Here is a 21,654-nt window from a genome sequence, read left to right on the forward strand (position 1 = left end):
TCCAGTTTTATATGGAACTCTGATTTAATTTTCAAATAATTTCTTTAACACATTTTCAAAACTAGTGGTCAGCAAGTTACAAATACTTTTCCTCAATCCGGTTGTTCACTGTGATGTTATATAAATTCAGTTTCTTAAAAGAAACAAAACAACTTGGAGTCTGGTATAAAAAGTACAAAAAAGAAAGCTCAGTTCCTCTGAGGTATTGATGAGCTTCATCATCTCCAAGACGGAAAGCATTATCAAAAGTACATGGGAAAAACAGAATGTTTTATTTTGAGATGTTCAATCAAAAGTTTCGGTTGATTTTGATTATTACACATATAAACAAACAAGGAGGTATAGTCCAATCTTCGCCGTCATTCATAACTTACTCATTCAGCATGACAAACACATAACATGAAATTCAACACAGAAGAGCTTAACACTACATGTGGGTTATTTGTCACAGTCTGAGTCTTTTCTGTGATACTCATATTGTTTAATTAAAACTTGAGACACTTCAAAAGATAAAACTTAAGAAGCCATTTTCGAAGAACAAAATGTGTATGCAGAGATGGCATTTATCAAAAGAGAAGTGAATTAAATAGAATACTCCTTCATTCATGACAGAACCACTACTAGATATAAAAGGCCCAACCTGTTTATTTTTTATCATAAATTCAGCTTAATGTCATACTAAAATCCATCTTTATCATTATAATGTACTTTTTATTATACAAGTTTTTAATAAAGCATGATTAAAGATCAAAATGGCTTTGTTACGTCTGTTAAAGAAATTTCCCATATCCTATTATATTAAAACATTTCATATACATAATGTCTGCATTTAAACAGAAGCCTAAAAAAAACTGAGTTCCCATACAAGGCAAATACAGATTTAATTAGACTGGGATTCTCATAAATTAACAAAAAAGAAGGAAATAAAAGAACATGAAAAGTTGAAATTTTCACAGAGTGACTGCCATAAACCACAAGGTGAATACAGCCTTCCACTTGATCAATGTACTCACAGCAAGAGATTACAACAGGATCTAGACCCCCCCCCCCCCCCTTTAACTACCATCTGCCATCTTTCTTTGTCATAGCAAGCCTGCAGATTTGTTCGACTGACAATAGCAGTGACCGAAAAAAAGAGAGTATTTATGCCATTCTGTCATACCATAGAGCATTACTTTATTACTGACTGTGCACCTTAGTGGACATCTAGACTGAGCTAGGAGCACGCATGCTCAAAAGACTTTAGTGTGATACATACTTTACTTTATTATTAGCAAGTACAACTGTGCTTCATCAGCTGAATGTCTTCACAATGTCTGTCCCGAAAAGGTCAAACACTTGATTTTCCAGAACTAGGAAATCAACAATCTGCCTTCCATCATTGACTTTGTTGAATAAGAAGTTTGATTTGAATGAAAGCAGCCAGTGGGTCTGTCTCCAAGGGAAACGATGAGAGAATCACACAGGGGACAACGGCGTTGTCCTTCAGAAGGTAGCGACGGGCTCGGAGTCTGCACGCCAGTTATACATACGGACACATTCTCATCCCCGTCCCCCACCCCACCCCACCCCCACCCTATCAATACTGCCAGAACAACTGTATACTTCTCGCTGACCCCCCCAACCCCAACCCCAACCCCTATCAACAGCAGCTATTTGGATATCTGCTGCTGCACGTGGAGCAGGAACTCATAGTAAGACAACGCAGACTCAGTCCGATCCTCAACCATGTTCTGCATGAAGTTGGCCTTCAACTGGCTTTCATCCCTAGAGCAGAAAAAGGTAAGTTATAGCAAACACATATTTGTGACATTTCTCAGCCAAAAGGGCAACCATATACAGCATCACTAAACTAAAGTGTTGTATCTTGAGTAATAAAAGCCAACTGTGAATAGCAAAGTAAGGCTAACAGAGCAAAACAATTCCAGTTTTCACATACTTGATGACATGTAAAAGGGGATAAAATGGCCTTTGTTCCCGCAGCCAACCAACGAACGCTCTCGTCCTTGTAGACTCAGCAGTGTCCAGCTCTGGGAGCTGAGTCTGAGGGTTACAGAAAGATCCAGGCACAAGTCACGCAACACCCATAGAAAACACCCTTTTTCTGCTTGCCACTACAGCAGAACCCTTTAAATGAACTTTTTTTGGATAGCATCAAATTGATATATACTTTTAATTGCACTACTCCATCAAGACGGAGTGGGGTGTGCGACTAGCATTATAGATACGTAGAGCTGAATAAAGTACCACCACTGACACAGTTCATATGCAGCTGTGAGCCATCGTAAATCTAATTTGTGCAAAATCACCAAGTAATTTACATTAAGGGTTCTCACTGCCAATATATGTGAATATTTGTAATGTCATAGGGTTTGAACACCTTGTACAGGGTAATGGTAGATACTTTGCAGCTCATTTACTACAAAATTGCAATATAACCAAGAGGGCTACCAAAAAAAACCTCATCATATTCAAGCCTTCAGTAATCTAACAAAGATAATATTCTATAAAAGTCTACCAGCGGAATGGGATGAACCATAACACTTTTTGTCTTACCAAGTTCTGAGGAAGAGCTGGGTAGTTTGGAACCCCAAGGACTTGGGTTAAGAACTGAGGATTGCAGCTCTTTCCTACCCACAAATATATCACCTAGGGGTAAAGAAAAATATGTACACAAGATTGACAAAATCCCTTTCGGTCACATGCCACATAGATCAGCTTTAGGTGGTAAAGAGACTGGCATTTTGTCTTTAAAACATAGTGTGGTGAGGGTTGTGTGGGGGGGGGGTAGTGTGGTGAGTGGGGGGGGGTTGTGTGGTGAGTGGGGGGGGGTTGTGTGGTGTGTGGGGAGGGTTGTGTGGTGAGTGGGGAGGGTTGTGTGGTGAGTGGGGAGGGTTGTGTGGTGAGTGGGGAGGGTTGTGTGGTGAGTGGGGAGGGTTGTGTGGTGAGTGGGGAGGGTTGTGTGGGGAGGGTTGTGTGGTGAGTGGGGAGGGTTGTGTGGTGAGTGGGGAGGGTTGTGTGGGGAGGGTTGTGTGGTGAGTGGGGAGGGTTGTGTGGTGAGTGGGGAGGGTTGTGTGGTGAGTGGGGAGGGTTGTGTGGTGAGTGGGGAGGGTTGTGTGGTGAGGGTTGTGTGGTGAGTGGGGGGGGTGGTGTGGTGTGGTGAGGGTTGTGTGGTGAGGGTTGTGTGGTGAGTGGGGAGGGGGGGTTGTGTGGTGAGTGGGGAGGGGGGTTGTGTGGTGAGGGTTGTGTGGTGTGGGTTGTGTGGTGAGGGTTGTGTGGTGTGGGGTGTGGTGAGGGTTGTGTGGTGAGGGTTGTGTGGGGGGGTGGTGTGGTGTGGTGAGGGTTGTGTGGTGAGGGTTGTGTGGGGAGGGTTGTGTGGTGAGTGGGGGGGGTTGTGTGGTGAGTGGGGGGGGTGGTGTGGTGTGGTGAGGGTTGTGTGGTGAGGGTTGTGTGGGGAGGGTTGTGTGGTGAGGGTTGTGTGGTGAGTGGGGGGGGTGGTGTGGTGAGGGTTGTGTGGGGGGGGTTGTGTGGTGAGTGGGGGGGTGGTGTGGTGTGGTGAGGGTTGTGTGGTGAGTGGGGGGGGTGGTGTGGTGTGGTGAGTGGTGAGGGTTGTGCTAACCGAGCCAGCGTCCATGAGGAAGGCTCCTTCTCTGCTCAGCTTCTCTACGGAGAGCTGCAGGACACGGGGCTGGGGGATGGTGCGGTCGTTGACATTCAGCGCCCCCTGTGGACGAGACGGTTGGTAACAGTTTAGCAGTGATACCACTACATGTTTACCATCTACTTGTCGTAAAAAAAAGGTTCCTGATGTAAACTTTGAGTACATGAGGCCCTTTGAACAGGATAACATTTCATAAACCCTCTCCTGAGTCAAGTTCAGAAAATGTTTTGAAAGGGACACTGTTTACATCTGAAACTGGCATGGGACCAACCCAGCACACATACACACTGCAGGAAAATATTTACATTCACGGAGAATCTTCAATTTGTAAGGCAGTCTAGCGGCCACAGTCGTGAATCATCATGACAAAACAAACAATATCTGACACAAGCAAACTTGGAAGCATGCCCTTTCCTCAGATGTCCCTCTAATACCATCTGCTATTGGGAAATCTGGTCCATCAGGTGTTCCATCACCGGCCCTACCTCGTCAGTCAGGTCATCCAGTCGGTACAGCGCTGGGTGGATCATGAGCATGAGGTATGCCAGCGGCTGGGACTTCAACTGACACATGGCGAACACGCGGTCATCCAGTCGAGTGCTGGTGCCGGTCCGGAACGCTCTCTGGACATAACCGACAAAAAAACACAAGAGGCTCATAAAATCATTGCAAGACATTTGTTTCGGATAGAGGAAGCTTCTTACTCTGGTTAAAGCTGATGTGGGTACAGACTGAATGCTGATCTGGGATCAGAAATCCTCTTGTCTTGAGAGAGCGCTGCCAGGCTGTGCCTATGTGTGTGTGTGTGTGTGTGTGTGTGTGTGTCTCTGCGCTGCCAGGCTGTGCCTATGTGAGTGTGTGTGTCTCTGCGCTGCCAGGCTGTGCCTATGTGAGTGTGTGTGTGTGTGTGTGTGTGTGTGTGTGTGTGTGTGTGTGTGTGTGTGTGTGTGTGTGTGTGTGTGTGTGTGTCTGCGCTGCCAGGCTGTGTCTATGTGAGTGTGCGCACCTGTTTGAGCAGGGCCAGGATGTAGAGGGGGAAGAGGCGCAGGCAGTTGGGTGAGAGCAGGCCGGGCTGCTGGATGGTGAGCACAGAAGTACGGTACGAGGACAGCGAGTCGATCACCGCGTTGGTCATCGCGTCCCGGGCATCACTCAGACTGGCCGTCACAGAACGATCTACAGCTACAGGGAGAGGGAAAAAACACCAGTATTACTAAGCTGGTTTGTAGGCAAGTGCAGTATTTCCATTAAGGATACACTGTACTGAATAAGATGACTGTGGAATGAATACTAACTACTGATAGTATATGTCTTGGAATATCAAGGAACCTGAAGTGGAGTAAAAGGCTACTAGGCAGAACAAGGACAAGATTTTTTTAAGATGTTATGACAGAAGTCTATCCAACATCTGACTAGAGAGGGAGAGGTGGGAGAAAAATGGATACAGTGTGGCATCGTGATATGTTTCGGCACAATATTATCGCCATACAGCAGTGCCAAGCATCACGATATTCATTTATTGAATACCATGATTTTATTTTTATTTTGGTACATCCCTTTTCTGGCAGATGATCATGTTCTTCTTTTGAGGCACAGCAGAAATTGGGAAGGAAGTCAGAATTGGGAACAATTTCACTGTGTCAAGATGGCTGCAGAAACTCCCAGAATACAAAACTTAATACATGTGAGAAATATATATTGCAATGTATCGCATAATGGAATCACAACATTTTGGTCAAATGTAAAGAATCACAATAATACGGTATCGTAGCCCAAATATCATGACAGTGTTGTATTGTTGCATCTGTGCTAATTCCCATCCTTACTGCTGAGCTATGATGACTGTTTGTGTGCTTGATCATTCTGGCATTAATCAGAAGGCAAAAACTACACAGAGGGCAGGAGTTGTAGTATATGTACCAATACTATGGAATTTCCATCTGTCACGTTTGCTTACCCATGCTGGCCAGAAGCCCGGTGATGGCTTGCACATCGGCTCCGGCAAAGATGTCAGACAGCGAGTTGACCACAGGCAGACACATGGTGTGCACGCGGATCCTCCTTTCACCTGAGAGAGAGAGACACACAAATACACCTCAGCAGGAGAGACAGACCACAGGGCAGTGTCTACACACAGAGCAGAGGGTAGTGTCTACACACAGAGCAGAGGGTAGTGTTTACACAAAGAGCACAGGGTAGTGTCTACACACAGAGAACAGGGTAGTGTCTACACAAACAGCACAGGGTAGTGTCTACACAGAGAACAGGGTAGTGTCTACACAAACAGCACAGGGTAGTGTCTACACAAACAGCACAGGGTAGTGTCTACACAAACAGCACAGGGTAGTGTCTACACACAGAGAACAGGGTAGTGTCTACACAAACAGCACAGGGTAGTGTCTACACAAACAGCACAGGGTAGTGTCTACACAAAGAGAACAGGGTAGTGTCTACACAAAGAGAACAGGGTAGTGTCTACACAAAGACCACAGGGTAGTCTCTACACAAAGAGAACAGGGTAGTGTCTACACAAAGACCACAGGGTAGTGTCTACACAAAGAGCAGAGGGTCACAGGGTAGTGTCTACACGAAGACCACAGGGTAGTGTCTACACAAAGAGAACAGGGTAGTGTCTACACAAAGACCACAGGGTAGTCTCTACACAAAGAGAACAGGGTAGTGTCTACACAAAGAGCAGAGGGTCACAGGGTAGTGTCTACACGAAGACCACAGGGTAGTGTCTACACAAAGAGCACAGGGTAGTGTCTACACAAAGAGCACAGGGTAGTGTCTACACAAAGAGCACAGGGTAGTGTCTACACAAAGAGCACAGGGTAGTGTCTACACAAAGAGCACAGGGTAGTGTCTACACAAAGAGCACAGGGTAGTGTCTACACAAAGAGCACAGGGTAGTGTCTACACAAAGAGCACAGGGTAGTGTCTACACAAAGAGCACAGGGTAGTGTCTACACAAAGAGCACAGGGTAGTGTCTACACAAAGAGCACAGGGTAGTGTCTACACAAAGAGCACAGGGTAGTGTCTACACAAAGAGCACAGGGTAGTGTCTACACAAAGAGCACAGGGTAGTGTCTACACAAAGAGCAGAGGGTCACAGGGTAGTGTCTACACAGAGAGCACAGGGTAGTGTCTACACAGAGAGCACAGGGTAGTGTCTACACAGAGAGCACAGGGTAGTGTCTACACAAAGACCACAGGGTAGTGTTTACACAAAGAGCAGCCTGTTCAAGGGGCCTGTGCAGCTGGAGGTTTCTCCCCCAACCATGCACAAACACAAATTCAACCAATTTACTACCGTAATCCCTAAAAACAAAAACCAGATCATATTACCATAGCTACTCTAGAAAAAAACACTCCTGCCATCTAAGATGTTTAGTTCCAGCACAGAGGCAGCAGAGAGCAGCCAGCTCTGGAGCCTCAGTTACCTTTGCTGGACGTGTAGAGCAGGGCAGCCTGGAAGGAGACCACCTGCATGTCCACCAGGTTCTCCTCGATGGACATTTGCACGGCGAAGCCTGCGTCTGGGTTCACGTTGGGCAGCGACAGCAGGTCTGTCGAGCGCACAAAGAAGTTCCCGTGGAAAGTGTGTATGGAGAGGCCTGAGAATAGAATGGAGGAGAATTAGGTTTACACAGAGAGTGGGAAGGATTGCAGCACACTCTATCAGATCATAACATAAGGAGAAAAGCAGAACAAAATGACTTTAGGAAATGTGATGAAATATGATAATAATTTAACTAAATGACATGATGATGATAATACATTTTATATGCGCTTGGTGTGCGATCAATCAGTCCTAAACAAGGAGCATCTAAGAAGGACACTTCACCTTTAGTGCATCGTATCCTCATAACAGCCTCAAAGCCGATCTTGCGGGTGAGATATCTCTTGAGGTCTTTCTGGAAGCGCTCGGTCTGGGCGGGGTTGTGTTCGTTGTGGTAGGAGGGATAGTAGTAGACAGTTCCTGCCGAGTATCTGGATATGCAACCTGGGGAGCGGGCAGACACAGCCGGCATGCATGGAGGGACTGCGTGAGTGCACTGACAAACAGGTTCACACCATCTACGTTCCTCACCATCTCAACATTGCCCAAGGGACAAGTTCTAGGGAACCTTACATTAACAGATGCCTTGAATCTCAGTAAGGCAATAAGGTAAACACTGTCCAGGAAAGAATGCAAGTGAAAGACTATTGGTTAGCTAGCGAGAACTGTGACCATGGAACACTTAGCTGGAGTGTATAAAAACTACATTTATTTTGTTGGTGCAGATAGATGCAGGTTTGTGCAGTCTTACCCAGTGAGGCCAGGTCACAGTACTGTGAAGTCAGCATAAACAAATCCACAGCCACCTGCTGTCCGGAACAGTCCAGCGCCAGCTTCTTGTAGAAGTCTGTCGCAGGAGAGAGATGCTGGATCTCCTATAGAGCAGAATGAGGGGAAAAAAAAAACACATACTACAGATATCAGCAACACTTCACAATTTTTATTTCTTTGCAATCACCATTGCTTTGGTGACAAAAGGATTTTGAATACAGAGAGTTGAACGCCCAGCTTAATTGCTAAAACCGCCCCTCACCTTGGCAGACGCCCTTTGGTTGGGGTCCTCTCTGGACTTGAGTGCCCCGACCCCCATAGTGGGCAGCTGGCTCTGGAAGACAGACACTCGGCCTCCGGTGGGCGAGAGCAGCTTGAAGGCGGCCTGCAGGGCCGGGCCCAGGGCAGACTGGGTCTCCATGGTCTTACTGAACATCTGTGGTAAACTCTTCAGCAGGTCCCCTACCAGCTGCAAATACACACATCCACCCACCACGTTTTATGTAAACTGCATCAATCAATTGGCAAAGAAAGGAAAGAAAAAAAACAGGTAAAGCACAAAGCAAAGAATATTTACAAGAAAAAGTCATGCCATTACTTACCTCCTTGCTTTCATTGAAGTTGACTAAAAGGCTGTCTGGTGTGGGTAAAAATATATCTACAAAAAGAACAGAAAAAAAAAAAATTTAAACTTCATATTAAAAACACAAATTTGTCCTCACTGCCCACCTTCCTAAAACATTTAGACCTACATTACAGTTTTTAGGTCATGTCCTTAATCTTAACTGTCTGAGGTAATCATCTCAGCCTTTTTGTTTGATCGATTTCAAACTTACTAAAGCTTACCAAACAAATATTGCATGATGATGTAATTGGTAGAGACAAATGGGAACGAGCACACATGGCAGTTAGGGGAGCGCAGACTCTAGAACCTTTGGCTTCTAGATCACACCAGCCAGATCAAGGACCGCCCGCAGTGTAAACGATGCCATGAGTCAGCAACCAAAGTGTCATACCCCATTTAGCCGAGCTGACCACAGGCGCAAAATTTCAGTATCAGTTTACAGACACTTCGGTTTTGTGGGATAAATTACACCTCACAAACCTTGCAGATTGCGTAGGTATGTGCGTTTCTTCTGACTTTGCTGCTAATACATCACATTATTGCAGAGCTTGCGTTTGCTGGAAAGCTGGGTACCTACTGTGAGCCTGCCAACCCTAGTTACCTTCTATATCAGACACAATGAGCATCTGGGGCTGGGAAAGCCCCTCCTGGAGGTTGTAGAAGTGGATTGTACTGTCAAAGGTTATGAAACCAATCTTCGTCCTTGTATCCCCTGGAAGCCTGAAATAACAACAACGTCATCAATAAAGCACTTAAGTATTACACACCAAACACATCAATACAGTCGAGAGGCTACTGATGCCAGGTCACTAAGTGTTCTCTTGTCAGTGGTCTGTCTTTAAAATGGCTTGAAAAGTAATTGAGGGATGCCGCATCATTGAATAATTCAACATAATTAGCTCGACTTACGAGTTGAGGTTCTCGAGAAGCGACTGACAGACAACATCTACGTATCCGGTCTGCATTGCATTGTGAGAAACATCGAGGACAAACAGGTAAACAGCTGGCTGTGGTGGTCGCAGCTGTGAACAAGATGGAGGAGAAAGGTTGAGATACCACTCTGAATATCACATACAGACAAACACACACACGTGCATTTATACACATTCACGCATGGACACACACACACACACAATCTATTAAACACACTACTACGTTGTATATGACAGATCAATGTGTTGAGGGAATATTACCATGTATTCAGAGGGAGCGATGAATTCAATGGTGGCATTCTGGACTTCAGGTCGTTTATGAGGCTCTCCGTAGGATCTGCTGACAGGGTTGTACATAAACTCCTCTGGGACTAGAAGGGAGGAACAGCATGACTTGTGGTTAACACTCGGGCAACACTCAAGCCATTAAATGAGCATAAACTCTAGACAGCTCACACATTTCATACGGACGTCGCCATTACTGACCATCATTGACTCTGTAGCAGAGGTTGCACTTCCACCTCCTCTGGTCCAGGAAGGACACAAAGGGGTTGATGTAGGTCCTGCAGGAGCGACACCTGACAATGGTGCTGGAGGTCACCACAGGAAGCTGCTGCAGAGTCAAAAACAAGTGGAGATCACATCACATCACATCACATCACATAACATAACATGAACGCATATAAATACTGGAGGCAAAAGACTTCTGGAGAGGACACCTTCAAGTCCTAAGCCTGAACTCCACTAGAAGGTATTGTTAGGTGATGTTTTACGCCACACAATTCCCTTGACAACACTCACTAGGTTTGGTGAGAGCAGATACATGAATGGGCAGGCAGGGAAAGGCATGAGTGAGCAAAGGAGGTTGTGTGGAGTGAAGAATCTTACCGAGAGGTCTTTGAAAGGGTGGAGCAGCAGGCCGAGGGGCAGCTTGGCTTTGTTCAACAGGGCCTGTGTCTGAGGGATGCTGGTGAGAGTGCTGCAAAACACACTGCACAAGGGACGGCAAGAGGAGAAGGACAAAAACATACTTCATTCTGCAGTGAAATAGACCTTGACCGATTACAAGTGTACAACTCGATGAACATTAGTTGGTAGCTGCCATACCAAGCGCCAACAACTACATTCATTCAAAGCTCCAGCCATGCCATTAATTATGCTGCAGCGTTTAAAACAAAGAGCCAAAAGCCCACTTTAGTGCAGTGCCTTCAAACATTCCCTTTGTGACGAAAATAATCTACAATACAGACAAGCTGAAAGACTGATGGACATTTCCAGAACAATGCATCCTTCAGTGTTCATATCCCATTCACCAGATGAATGATAACAGGTTCTGACAGCTATTACTCAGAGCTACGTGCAGTCGTGATGGCACTGGACTAGACGAGTAAAAACGGCATTCCCAAACAGCGCGCAACACGAATGCGTGTGCCCTGCTCTTACGTAGTACTTAACGGACGCTGTCCATCAGAACAGTGCTGAAAGATCACCTAATTTGGTGATATCCGGTGACATCACACAGCTGCATTTTCAACTTCATAGGACCTACATGCTAATTGACATGAAGGCGAATAGCCTAAACTTTAACATCTGTATATCTAACTTAAGAATAAGCTTATGGCAGACACACACACACAAATAATGCTAAAGATTAAAAACATTATTTGTTTGTTGCATGACGTGTCAAAATATTAGGCCTACTGAACACGTCCAACATAAGCTTGGTCTTTGTCACTTGCAAGTGTGCTACAGTGAGTGGCATGCTGCCGAGTAAGGGGTCGGCTACCCTAAGAGGGATTTGAGGATGTATAAGTAAATAAATAAAGGCCTACATTTTAGTTACGCTGTTTTTTTATTTAAGATTTTTGAACTCTTATTCATTATTATGTTTTTCTTTTTCTGTCTGATGGAACTTTGTTTCCCAATCTCTTTCACTTTCTGCCCCCACCTGTGAGCCAGGCCTAGGCCCCACTGAATGTTTTCTCCTTTGTACGTCACTTTGGATAAAAGCATCTGCTAAAGGACTAAATGTAATGTATTGAATGAAGCCCCATCACCCCCTTCAAAAAAGAGGGGAAAAAAGATAAACCAAACCTCAACAAATGTAATAAGTTAAGGCTTAAAACTGCTTTTTTTTCTAAAGCTAAAAGTGTGCACTACAACGACTACAATAAAACACAATAAGGACAGGAACGTAAGCGTGCACTCACTCTGGACTGCAGTTCACCCTCTGCAGGTCCTGTGGCAGGCAGGGTGTGGGGGGCTGGTAGGGTGTGGGGGGGAGGAGGTTGCGCTCCTGTAGGAGGTTGACCACGCGCAGGGAGTCCGGGGTTTGGGCCTGCATGCTCATCGCCGCCATAGAGGGGCTCAGCTGGGCAGCGCCCATCGGCGGCTGCAAACATCAAATCCAGGTCAGTACCAACCGAGTGTGTTTACGCTACATACCGTAAGGGATTGTGCTGGTGTGGCTATGGCACACATCTAGGCAGTGGTGTGTATGTGTGTGTGTGTGTGTGTGTGAGAGAGTGTTACCTGTGGGTATGCCGCCGGACCAGAGCTGTAAGGCTGTGTTGGGTGCATAGGGGGTACATTTGGGGGTTGGGCCATATTCTGGTAGCCCGGTGGCAGGGAAGGGTAGCCGTGACCTATCGGCCTTCCCACTGGCCCTGGCTGAGAAGAGGGGGGGTCAGCTGCAAAAGACAGAGGTCATAAGGTCATCTTCAGCAGCCCTCAGCCAAACTCACTCACAACAAAGTAAAGGGAAGAGGTAACAGGTAGAGAAGAACAGAGAAGGACCACGGATGTTACTCACTGATGATTCGCCCGCCCGCCTCAGAGCTGTTGAGCGCTTGGGAGTTGGTTGGTGTGTGAGTTTGTCTCACTCCTGGTCAGAAACAGAGAAACCATGAGGCACAGGAAGAACACAGATATACCCTAACAATACTTACAGCTCATTGTGTACCGGTAGCTACAGAATACTAAACGGACCCATGAACAATCTATGGGGGTCTACAGAAAGGAAAACAATGTGCAACAGGGGTCAAACACGAGAACGTGAAGAGCCAAAGACCAAGGGCATGGAACTGAGAAGATGGAGACATGCAGGAGATACTGACGAGACATGAGAACGAGACATGAGAACGAGACATGAGAACGAGACATGAGAACGTCACTGACTACGACCACAAGAACCATCACAAGACCTCGAAACAACTAAACATGAGTACTACAACAGCACGGCTATCCACTGAGCCACACCTGACTGACCAACATCCCAGTCCATGTTCTCCACATCAGTGAAGGTCGCCGTGTCACTACAGACACCTCCACTTTGACCAGCTGCCGTGGCGAAAGGAAAATCTGCATTTTCAGCCAGTAATTATGGACTGTGCATCATCAAACATCATCAAATTGTATCTCATACAGAAGCATTCGGACAGACAGAGGTTGAAGGTGTATCTGATGACATGTCAGAGAGCATTTCTGGGAGCTGTATTACAGTCTTACCTTCATTTTGGGGGGCCATCGGCGGGGGAGGGGTCGCTGTACCGTGGGGGCCGGTGGGAGGTGGGGTTGGTCTCATGCCTGGCGGAGGACCTGCTGTGGGAGGGGGCCCATATGGCGGCCTTCCTGGCTGGTACGGGGTCTGTGGGCTCATGGCGTTCATAGGTGGAACAGAGCCTAAAGAAGGAGGAGGTGTGCCAATCATCAAGTAATTGAGGCGAAGGGAGGTCGTTAGGCTTTATTATGGTTGACAGGGGTGTTCCTCAGGAATCGATTCTGGTGCCAGTATTATTTTCTTGTAGATGCTGCCATAAAGTCAAATTACATGCAGGTGCATGAGCTTATTTTACTGCTAGACAGAAGAACTGTGGACCCATCCAGGCGAGTGCTAGGTGAGCGAGTGAGTGAGTGGCGGTAATGGTGAAGGGACTCTCCCTTGCTGTGTATGTTTTGGGTATTAAGAGATTGTATAAATCATTCATTATATTCATTCATTCATTCATTATTCATATTGATTACCACAATAACCATTTATATTATCTGAAGAGACAAAATATCAGTGCCTTTTGATCAGAACGCCATGGTCTGAACATGTTAGGTCCATTCTCTTACTACTCACAGTCGATACATTTTACAATTAATTTCACAACTTTAATGATCATGCATAAAGTATTATGTGGCCCTGCTCCAGATGATGCATTACACCAATGCATCTCTAGGGGGCCCCTCAGATCAAGACATAGGCCTGGTGGCAGTTCAAGTCTAAAGTCAAATCAAATGGTGGGGTGGCTGAGCGCTTGCCATGCTGGCCCATAATGTCTGGTCTGGACACCTCTTTCCCACAATGTAAGGTCTGCATCTTCCACTAATGACATTCAATCTCTTGACATTTTCCAGATGTCTAATTTCATTTTTGTATCATTTCATTTTGTGCTGTCTACTATGGTTTTGCTCTCTGTATTTTCTTCACCACTCAGTTAGCCATAACCTCTATTTATGATCATCACTGTTATTCATTAGTCACTTATGTGATGGAAACATCAAAGATCAAAAACTCAAATATGGGATTAAGGATAAATATATCCTTAAACAGTTGTGTCTTACTTCAGATTTACTTCATCTCATTGTTTACTATGTTCTTTTATTTTCAAGATGTTATTTATCTTACTCTCTCTCTTACACTACAGGGTCCTCACGCCATAGCTCTGGTTAAAGCTTCAGGTGCACAAGATTTAAGCTTTCAAATCTTTTCTTTCTTCCATTTACAAAGGTTATATTTTTGATGTAACAGGGACTTCCAGGTATAAAGTGTACTATGGCTTCAGTTCATCGGTCACTCTTCATTCCCTAGCTTTTCAAGCAGAGCTGAAGTTGTATTTCAACACACACCTTCTGTCCTTGAACCAGGTGTCTCCCTTTTTGACATGGTTTCACAACCAGGAGAAGAGCCACCCTCCAATACAAGTAACATTATAGCCTGCAGTGCTGAGGTGCTAAGGCTGCTGACTGGGTATGTGCTAATGTCAAGCAGTGAAATGAATGAGAGGAGAGGGTCCTGATCCAATGACCAGTTCACAGGAGGCCCTAAAGATATAGGCCCTTCTAAAGATGCACAGGCTTTATTTAGTGCCTACAAAAGTAAGGGCTACACGTATGGAGGTCTCGGTGATTTGTCACTTTTGATGTCACTTTTACATTGTGGGCACTACTTTAAAGATATCCATACACACCTGAAGTGCACAAAGCCCCCCGAGTCTAAGAGGTAGGGCACGATGGCCAGAATGATCAAACGAATATCAAGTCTTATTGTTTTGTTACGATGTGTCTGGTTGGGAGGTGGGAGAAAAGATGTTTTGTCACAATGTTTAACATTCTATTGTGTTTCCGTTGTGGTTCGTGCGCTTCAAAAAGTGTTTTCATTTCAAGTTGTCATTGTACGAACTAAGCCTTAACTGTCAATTCGCGTGACCCTTATATAACTATAAATAAGACAAACTAACTAATCAGTTCAGCCAATTCAAGCGTATTATTTAATGTTCGTGTTATCTACAGCTAACCTGCATACATCTGGACCTTAACAAGGCATCGTTGGTATGTTTTATCCTTTGTTGTGAATTTTGTGAGATACAATATATGTTTATTTAACCTATCGTAACTGTATGCAATGACTATATGTTTATGCTAGAATTGATTTGTCTATGTCTTTTGTAAATTTCAGTTTTACACTTCCTATCTACTATCATTAAACCTGTGGACTACGTATATCTTCAGAGTCGTGATTTGTAGGAAGAGTTTAGCTGGCTGTCAGCGTAGAGCTTACCGAAGACGGTACACTTATACTCCACTAAGTTTACATTTTCAGTGATGTCAAGCAGATAGATTAAGAGCACAAAGGGACCTGGGGCTATACTTAATCAGAGGGACTCCCTCAAAATCATGCATTAGTTTCAGGCTATTTAGGAAATGTAGCATTTCATTATTGTTGCAAATTGGTACATCATGACCATACCGGTCTATACACAACAGAACACAAACACACAGCATTTCAACAATGGAAGCTCAGCTACACTAATTGTGAGTTAAATGTACAGAAAACCACATCAACATAGTGAAGGCAACCCGACTATACAACACAAATTAGATCTCCAAGATAACACAACACAGACAGGCGTTATAGTACAGTAGCCTAGGCTTCCATGACAACTCAGCTACACAAACTGTTAATAACTAGATGAGAGAGACAATCAAATCAGTGCAATCAGCGTCTAACTTATTGGCAGATAACGGCAATCTCAGTTAGAAGTAATTTTACAGGGCGTCACCTAAACAGGGGGACACCTAAAGCACCTTCATGCCCTTGGATAGAGCCTTGTGTGTGTGTGAGCCGTCAATGCAGTCATTAGGCATCATCTCCTTTCTCCCTAGAACTACTTGCAGGGTTGGATAGAGCCGTGTGTGTGTGTGTGTGTGTGTGTGTGTGTGTGTGTGTGTGTCTGTGTGTGAGCCGTCAATGCAGTCATTAGGCATCATCTCCCTTCTCCCTAGAACTACTTGCAGGGTTGGATAGAGCCTTGTGTGTGTGTGTGTGTGTGTGTGTGTGTGTGTGTGCCGTCAATGCAGTCATTAGGCATCATCTCCCTTCTCCCTAGAACTACCCACAGGGTTGATTGATGCACATGGTTGCTGATAGCATCCGTAAACTCCAAATACTTTTTACAATCGCGCGTTTTCGATTGTTAAAGTTACTGGTTTTAAAACTCACATTTCAGTATGCCAGCCTGTCTGTTTGGCTAATAAATAGATACTCCAAACACTACCGACATCGGTCAAGCATTTAATTCCTTTCAGATTGATGGAAGGCTTTGGCGACAACGTTTTGACAGCTCTGTATTTTTGTTTGTCTGAAACAACACGTTAGCTAGTTAGACATTAGGTAGGATAGCTCCTTTTTCAGCCAGTTCATTTCTAGACTGAGAGAATTTTCTATTTTGACTTGCAGTTTGGTTTCTACCAGTCATCTTATAAATCAGATTTTCTTTTCATGGCATCGGTCACTTTTCCCCACACCAGTAGGGTGAGCAGCCCACCCAACACCAGTATTCGTAGCCTAGGCTACTTGTCGCACCGTATCACATGAACAATGAACAAGCTACCATTTACTCCGAAGCGATGTAGACCTACTTCATCTGTCAACCAGGTCTCTGCCAGGCTGCGGGCCCTGGGGCTTAAGCCCCCCTTAGCCCCATTGTTAATCCGGCTCTGATGTTAAGTAGTAAGATATCATTAATGTAGTTTTAATTTAAACTGGGTGTATTGCTTTGGGTGCACAGATTTACTTTCCATTGAAACATGATCATGATAAAAGGAAGTCAACTGAACACACGTATGACCCCAAAGTTGGAACAGGAGGTATTAGGTTACCTTCAGCACTCCAAGAATGTTTTGGTCTGAAATACTTCCCCCATCTTTTGGGATTGTAATCTATCCTGCTTTTCAGCAAGTACACAGTTGAAATAAAGCACATAACTTTAAAAGAGATGGGGGATCTTTAGGCAAAGCAGTGAAGATCAACCAGGTATGTTCAGTCAATCTGTGTGAAAAGGAAACACGCACGCACACACGCACACACACACACACACACACACACACACACACACACACACACACACACACACACACACACACAGTAAGGCGCATCATCTGCCTGCTCTTCTTGGCTCCTTACCTGGCTGGGTCCAGCTGTTGTACGAGGATGGAGGCAGTGGGGGGCCGGGGGTTGTTGCGGTGTTGGGAGTGAGAGTGGGGGCTGCACTGAACCCCTGAGAAGGTGGGTTGGGCACAGGGCTGGGAGATGACGTCACGTGATTCCCAGGTGGAGGTGTCCCCATGCCCATGGGAGGACGCACACCGTAGTTCCAGCTGGACGGTGAGGGGTTCTGGGCATCAGGATAGTAGCTGTTTGTGGATGCCGTGGGGGGCGGCACAGAGTTCTGAGAAGCAGGGATCGTCTGGCCAGGCTGCATGGGCGGTGGGGCTCCCACTGGCGGCCTGACTGGCATGTGGGGCCCAGGGGCACTCTGATATGGGCTGGCTGGAGGGACAGCATTGTAGAGCACAGGTCCCGGAGGCATGGGGGCCTTCGCAAGCACTGGGTTATGATAACCTAGCTGGCCAGGCATGCTGTAACCTTGGCTCACTTGCTGCATTGGAAAAGGGTTCTGTGAGGGACCTGAAAAAGACAAGATAAAGATAAAAAAACTAAACCTGCCCTTTTCAGCATCATTAAAATCAAAACGGTCAACTGACAAGAACCAAAACCAATTTTGTACAGAAATGTGTGATAAATACAGTCACCTGAGTCATACGTTCTCCTACTTGACAATTGGTCACTTATAAGCAACAATCTACCATCATCACTATTCAACAAATGATATGAATTACCAATGTCACAATGTGCCCCATGAACAGACTACTCATAAACAGATAACACTAATCAGTATGAAATCATTGCCTCACCAATCTTAGTCAGGGCTATCTAATTTCTCTGTGGGCCAAGTCTTCATTAAAGGTAATTGAGACACTTCTCAACAGTTAAACAGACCACAAATAGAAAGCTTCTCTGTACACACAATCCTACCGCTACAGTCTACTGATATATAGGTGATCTGTTAGTCTACATTCTACGTTTGCAATAATTGACTTAAATGTGTCCTTTTGTACACTGATACACTCGGCTAAGGAGATGAGCTCAGGCAGGGGTATGGTGAGATTAGCAGACGACTCTCTTTGCCAAGGGGTGTAATCCCTGCACTTCCGGGCAACGGGAAAATCTCAGGACTAAGCTTCTTCTCATTCAGGAGCACCCATCAAGCTCAAGGTTCCAACTGGAACATACATGACAGCCAGGCCAACCAATAAGCATTAGCGGGGAACACCATGACTTAGTTAGAGACAATCAGACTAGTCAGAACAATCTACCTAGGCCATCCATTTTGCAATGTACTTTACTTGGAACTCTTTCGTTCCAATGACACTCTTTCTCCACTCAATTTGTCATCCACAGCAAATTTAAGAACACTGAACATGAAAGGTCATCGTGAAAATTCAACGGTAGCTAAAGCTGCCTAAACAAAAGTGTTTTCAGTAGTTCATGATTACTCTCTACCTTTAGACCCCTTTCCCACTGATCAATGACATATCTGCCCAATCCCTCATAGCTTCTGAGTTCAAAGCTCATTTATAACACTAAGCTTGTAATTGCTTAGGTCTGCACGGAAAGAAAACAGGAAATAAATATCAAGGCTATGCAAGACACTCACCAATGGTCACACAAGATGACCAAAGGACCATGGTGGAGAAAACCTGGAAGCACTAACATTATTATAAAACAACCCAGAGACAAATCTAACCTCTTCATGAGGGGCATTTACTGTATTTTCAAAAGACATAACTCCTCCAGCAACTAAGCACAAATAGGTCTGAACTGACCTTACAACTCAGCGAACCTGAACAAGGACATACAGAGTTTTCTAAACGAGACACCGCTCTGATCACAGAGAAATGAGCAACGAGAGCTCAACACTGGCTAAACTTTGGAAAGATTTCAAAACAGCTGGATCACTCAAATGTGCCACATCTACACTGCTGAAAAGCGCCAAACGCGTCAAGGCAAGGTATTGTTAAGTGAAATCTGGATCTTTCATTGACGAGATTTCTCAATAAATCTAAATCGTGACTAAACCAGCTAGACATTTAAAAGCACGACTGCATTAGGGATCATTACCGGTGCTACATACTACGTTATTATGTGTGAAGTAGCTATAACCACCAAAATAAGTTAAACTGCCGCATCGTCTCTCTAAAGTAATTCATCAGTATAATGTAGCTGGTTAGCTCAAGTAAGCGTAAATGTTGCACAGAACTTGGTTAAATGTTGCCTTGGCTAGTTAGACGTTACTTCCCCTAACAAATGAACATTACTGTTGTGACCAAGTAAGCGAGAAAAAAAGTAGCAACATAAATCAGTAACACCAACGTTAGGTTGCTAGCTAGCGTTCGCCGAGGCAACTCGACCCGAAACTTGAAGTAGGCCCGTCACATAAATGATTAGTTATGTATCCACACACACTACTTAGAAGCCAAACTTGGTAAGTTACTTTTCATAACTGCATCCAAACACTACCCCGAGAGGCTAAATTGGCTAAAGCTAGCTAGCTACGTTAACAAGTTGTATATTACAAACTTGCTAATTCCAGTTCAGCGGAATAGGTAACATTAGGTAGCTAGAAAGCTATCGAGCGAGCTAACGTCCATGGCTTAGGGACTATGACCGGACAATATTGCTGTTTCGTTAGATCAACAACAGGTGCAATTGACTTAGAGACACTATTAACTTAAATGTCTGAAAGTCACAACCTAGGTGATCTAGGTAATGATCAAAAATATCTGACCAGCGCATCTGCAGGGTGAAAGTAAATTCGTTTCTCCCGAGTTGATTGGCTTAACGTAAATCAACCAACTAGCAAGCTAACGTTGGGTTAGCTAATAACTGTTCAGAATTGGCTAAATACGTATCATTCGCTGTGACTGTCCACTAGAAAAGCACCCACCTCAATCCATTTAGCTCTCATGTGTCTTCCACACAGTCAGCTAATGTTACTAATTAGAGAAACACTAAGCCAGCTAGCTAAATGACTAGATCCACAACAACCCTAAAAGTTTAAGCTATCGAAAAGCTAACAAGCTAGCCAACAGCGAGCTAAACGGGTTACGTTAACTCAGCCCTATTATTGATAACGTAACGCTAACTAGCTGCTGAGTTCATATGCTTTAACTTTGAGACGATCTTAAAATTATTCAACCCTCAAATGCACTTACCATTTGCGTAAGTCTGTCCTCCTGCCCCATTCTGAGAACTAAAACCAGCATTTGACATCTTGAAATAGACACCAGGATCAAATTGTAGAGGTGCTTCGTTAGTGAATGGCTAACAGTTGCCCTAACAGAGTAACATACGAAGTTACCTGGCTAGCAAGCAACCTGGTACACTAAATGGTAAAACGACTTCCCGCGGGGGCAGACAGGTGACCTGATACAGAGTTTATTCTCGTGACTCAGTGATTCAGAGCGTTATTTCGCTAACTTGTCAACTGTCTACCAAAGGACCATGGCTGAGGCCGTTCCCTGTCTTACTAGGGTTCAGGCCCTGTCAAGAAGACAGCCGTGAGTTTCTTCGCCCCTTCTACAGGAAATCGAAATCACACTACCAGGAAGTGTAAACCCGCTTGAAGCATGCGCAGTTGGTACACGTGGCATTTCCTGTGCAAAACTATTACTAACCGGAGGGAAATGGGATAAAATGACTGAAATGTACGGTTTTATGTAATGTACACATTTATCTAATATACACAATGTATTCGCTCAAATGTTTCCTCATATTTCTGCTACCTTTATCACATACTGTTTTGCTAATGTCAGACTAAAACATTACTGATTCAGACTGTAAGTCTGTAAATAAATTCAACAGTTCGATTTCAATAACTGGAAGTACTTTTTTACGAAAGTAATATTTTTTATTTTTGTTTTCACAGAAAATATCTCATATATTGAAATGGCATTCATTGTAATGTACGACAAATCTTACTCTATTGCAATCGGACAGATTACTGAGTTACAGATACCGGAAGCGGCTGGGCAGGTCGCGACTCGCTAGTAGTCAGCCATTGCTGTGTCGTGGCTCTGTAGCCTAACAAAACACGAAGACAGAAAAGAGGCAGTGAGTTGTAGCAACAGTGTTTCGCTGAAGAGGCTTTTTCATCTTTTTAAACCGCAAATATCCTGGTATTTTCTATTCTTAGATAATAGGTAAGCACAACACTGGACATTGTGTATGTTGTAATATTCATTGATACCTGTGTGGACAGTAGGAGGCTAAATCAAGTTGCTAAGTTTGGGAGAGGAAGCGCCGTAGAAGCTAACGCGAGCTAGTTAATTGTGTAACATTGGTAGCCAAGGGTCTTTGATTTCTTTAGCGGAGATACGAGTTAGCTAACTAGCTTGCAGCTAGCTACTTTGAGATGTTTTTGAACACATATGCAG

General features: G+C 44.6%; 2 protein-coding genes across 4 annotated transcripts in view; one reads left to right on the forward strand and one right to left on the reverse strand.

The window, feature by feature from the left end:
* The window catches only part of sec24a (SEC24 homolog A, COPII coat complex component), a 22,290-nt gene continuing 636 nt past the window's right edge, over positions 1 to 21,654 (reverse strand). The window contains exons 1-23 of one of the 3 annotated variants that reach the window (XM_012819585.3): positions 20,434 to 20,836; positions 17,282 to 17,785; positions 13,060 to 13,233; positions 12,365 to 12,436; positions 12,085 to 12,242; positions 11,763 to 11,944; positions 10,441 to 10,543; positions 10,039 to 10,165; positions 9,814 to 9,923; positions 9,530 to 9,642; positions 9,222 to 9,340; positions 8,598 to 8,653; positions 8,258 to 8,464; positions 7,976 to 8,099; positions 7,510 to 7,668; positions 7,106 to 7,279; positions 5,619 to 5,729; positions 4,668 to 4,843; positions 4,147 to 4,284; positions 3,620 to 3,724; positions 2,557 to 2,649; positions 1,940 to 2,043; positions 1 to 1,767 (exon numbers count right to left, since the gene is read on the reverse strand). In XM_012819585.3, the coding sequence (XP_012675039.2) occupies positions 1,653 to 1,767; positions 1,940 to 2,043; positions 2,557 to 2,649; positions 3,620 to 3,724; positions 4,147 to 4,284; positions 4,668 to 4,843; positions 5,619 to 5,729; positions 7,106 to 7,279; positions 7,510 to 7,668; positions 7,976 to 8,099; positions 8,258 to 8,464; positions 8,598 to 8,653; positions 9,222 to 9,340; positions 9,530 to 9,642; positions 9,814 to 9,923; positions 10,039 to 10,165; positions 10,441 to 10,543; positions 11,763 to 11,944; positions 12,085 to 12,242; positions 12,365 to 12,436; positions 13,060 to 13,233; positions 17,282 to 17,785; positions 20,434 to 20,491 (3,282 nt within the window). In that variant the 5' untranslated portion in view covers positions 20,492 to 20,836 and the 3' untranslated portion in view covers positions 1 to 1,652. Of the gene's footprint in view, positions 1,768 to 1,939; positions 2,044 to 2,556; positions 2,650 to 3,619; positions 3,725 to 4,146; positions 4,285 to 4,667; positions 4,844 to 5,618; positions 5,730 to 7,105; positions 7,280 to 7,509; positions 7,669 to 7,975; positions 8,100 to 8,257; positions 8,465 to 8,597; positions 8,654 to 9,221; positions 9,341 to 9,529; positions 9,643 to 9,813; positions 9,924 to 10,038; positions 10,166 to 10,440; positions 10,544 to 11,762; positions 11,945 to 12,084; positions 12,243 to 12,364; positions 12,437 to 12,810; positions 12,851 to 13,059; positions 13,234 to 17,281; positions 17,786 to 20,433; positions 20,837 to 21,654 lie in introns of those variants that run through there. The other 2 variants (XM_042708408.1, XM_031571437.2) reach the window with 2 other exon arrangements.
* The window catches only part of sar1b (secretion associated, Ras related GTPase 1B), a 7,868-nt gene continuing 7,457 nt past the window's right edge, over positions 21,244 to 21,654 (forward strand). The window contains exon 1 of the mRNA XM_012819586.3: positions 21,244 to 21,420. The gene's annotated coding sequence lies outside the window, so the exon portion shown is untranslated. The remainder of the gene's footprint in view (positions 21,421 to 21,654) is intronic.

This window comes from Clupea harengus, chromosome 8 (genome assembly GCF_900700415.2).
Source record: "Clupea harengus chromosome 8, Ch_v2.0.2, whole genome shotgun sequence".
NCBI classification, from domain to species: Eukaryota; Metazoa; Chordata; class Actinopteri; order Clupeiformes; family Clupeidae; genus Clupea; species Clupea harengus.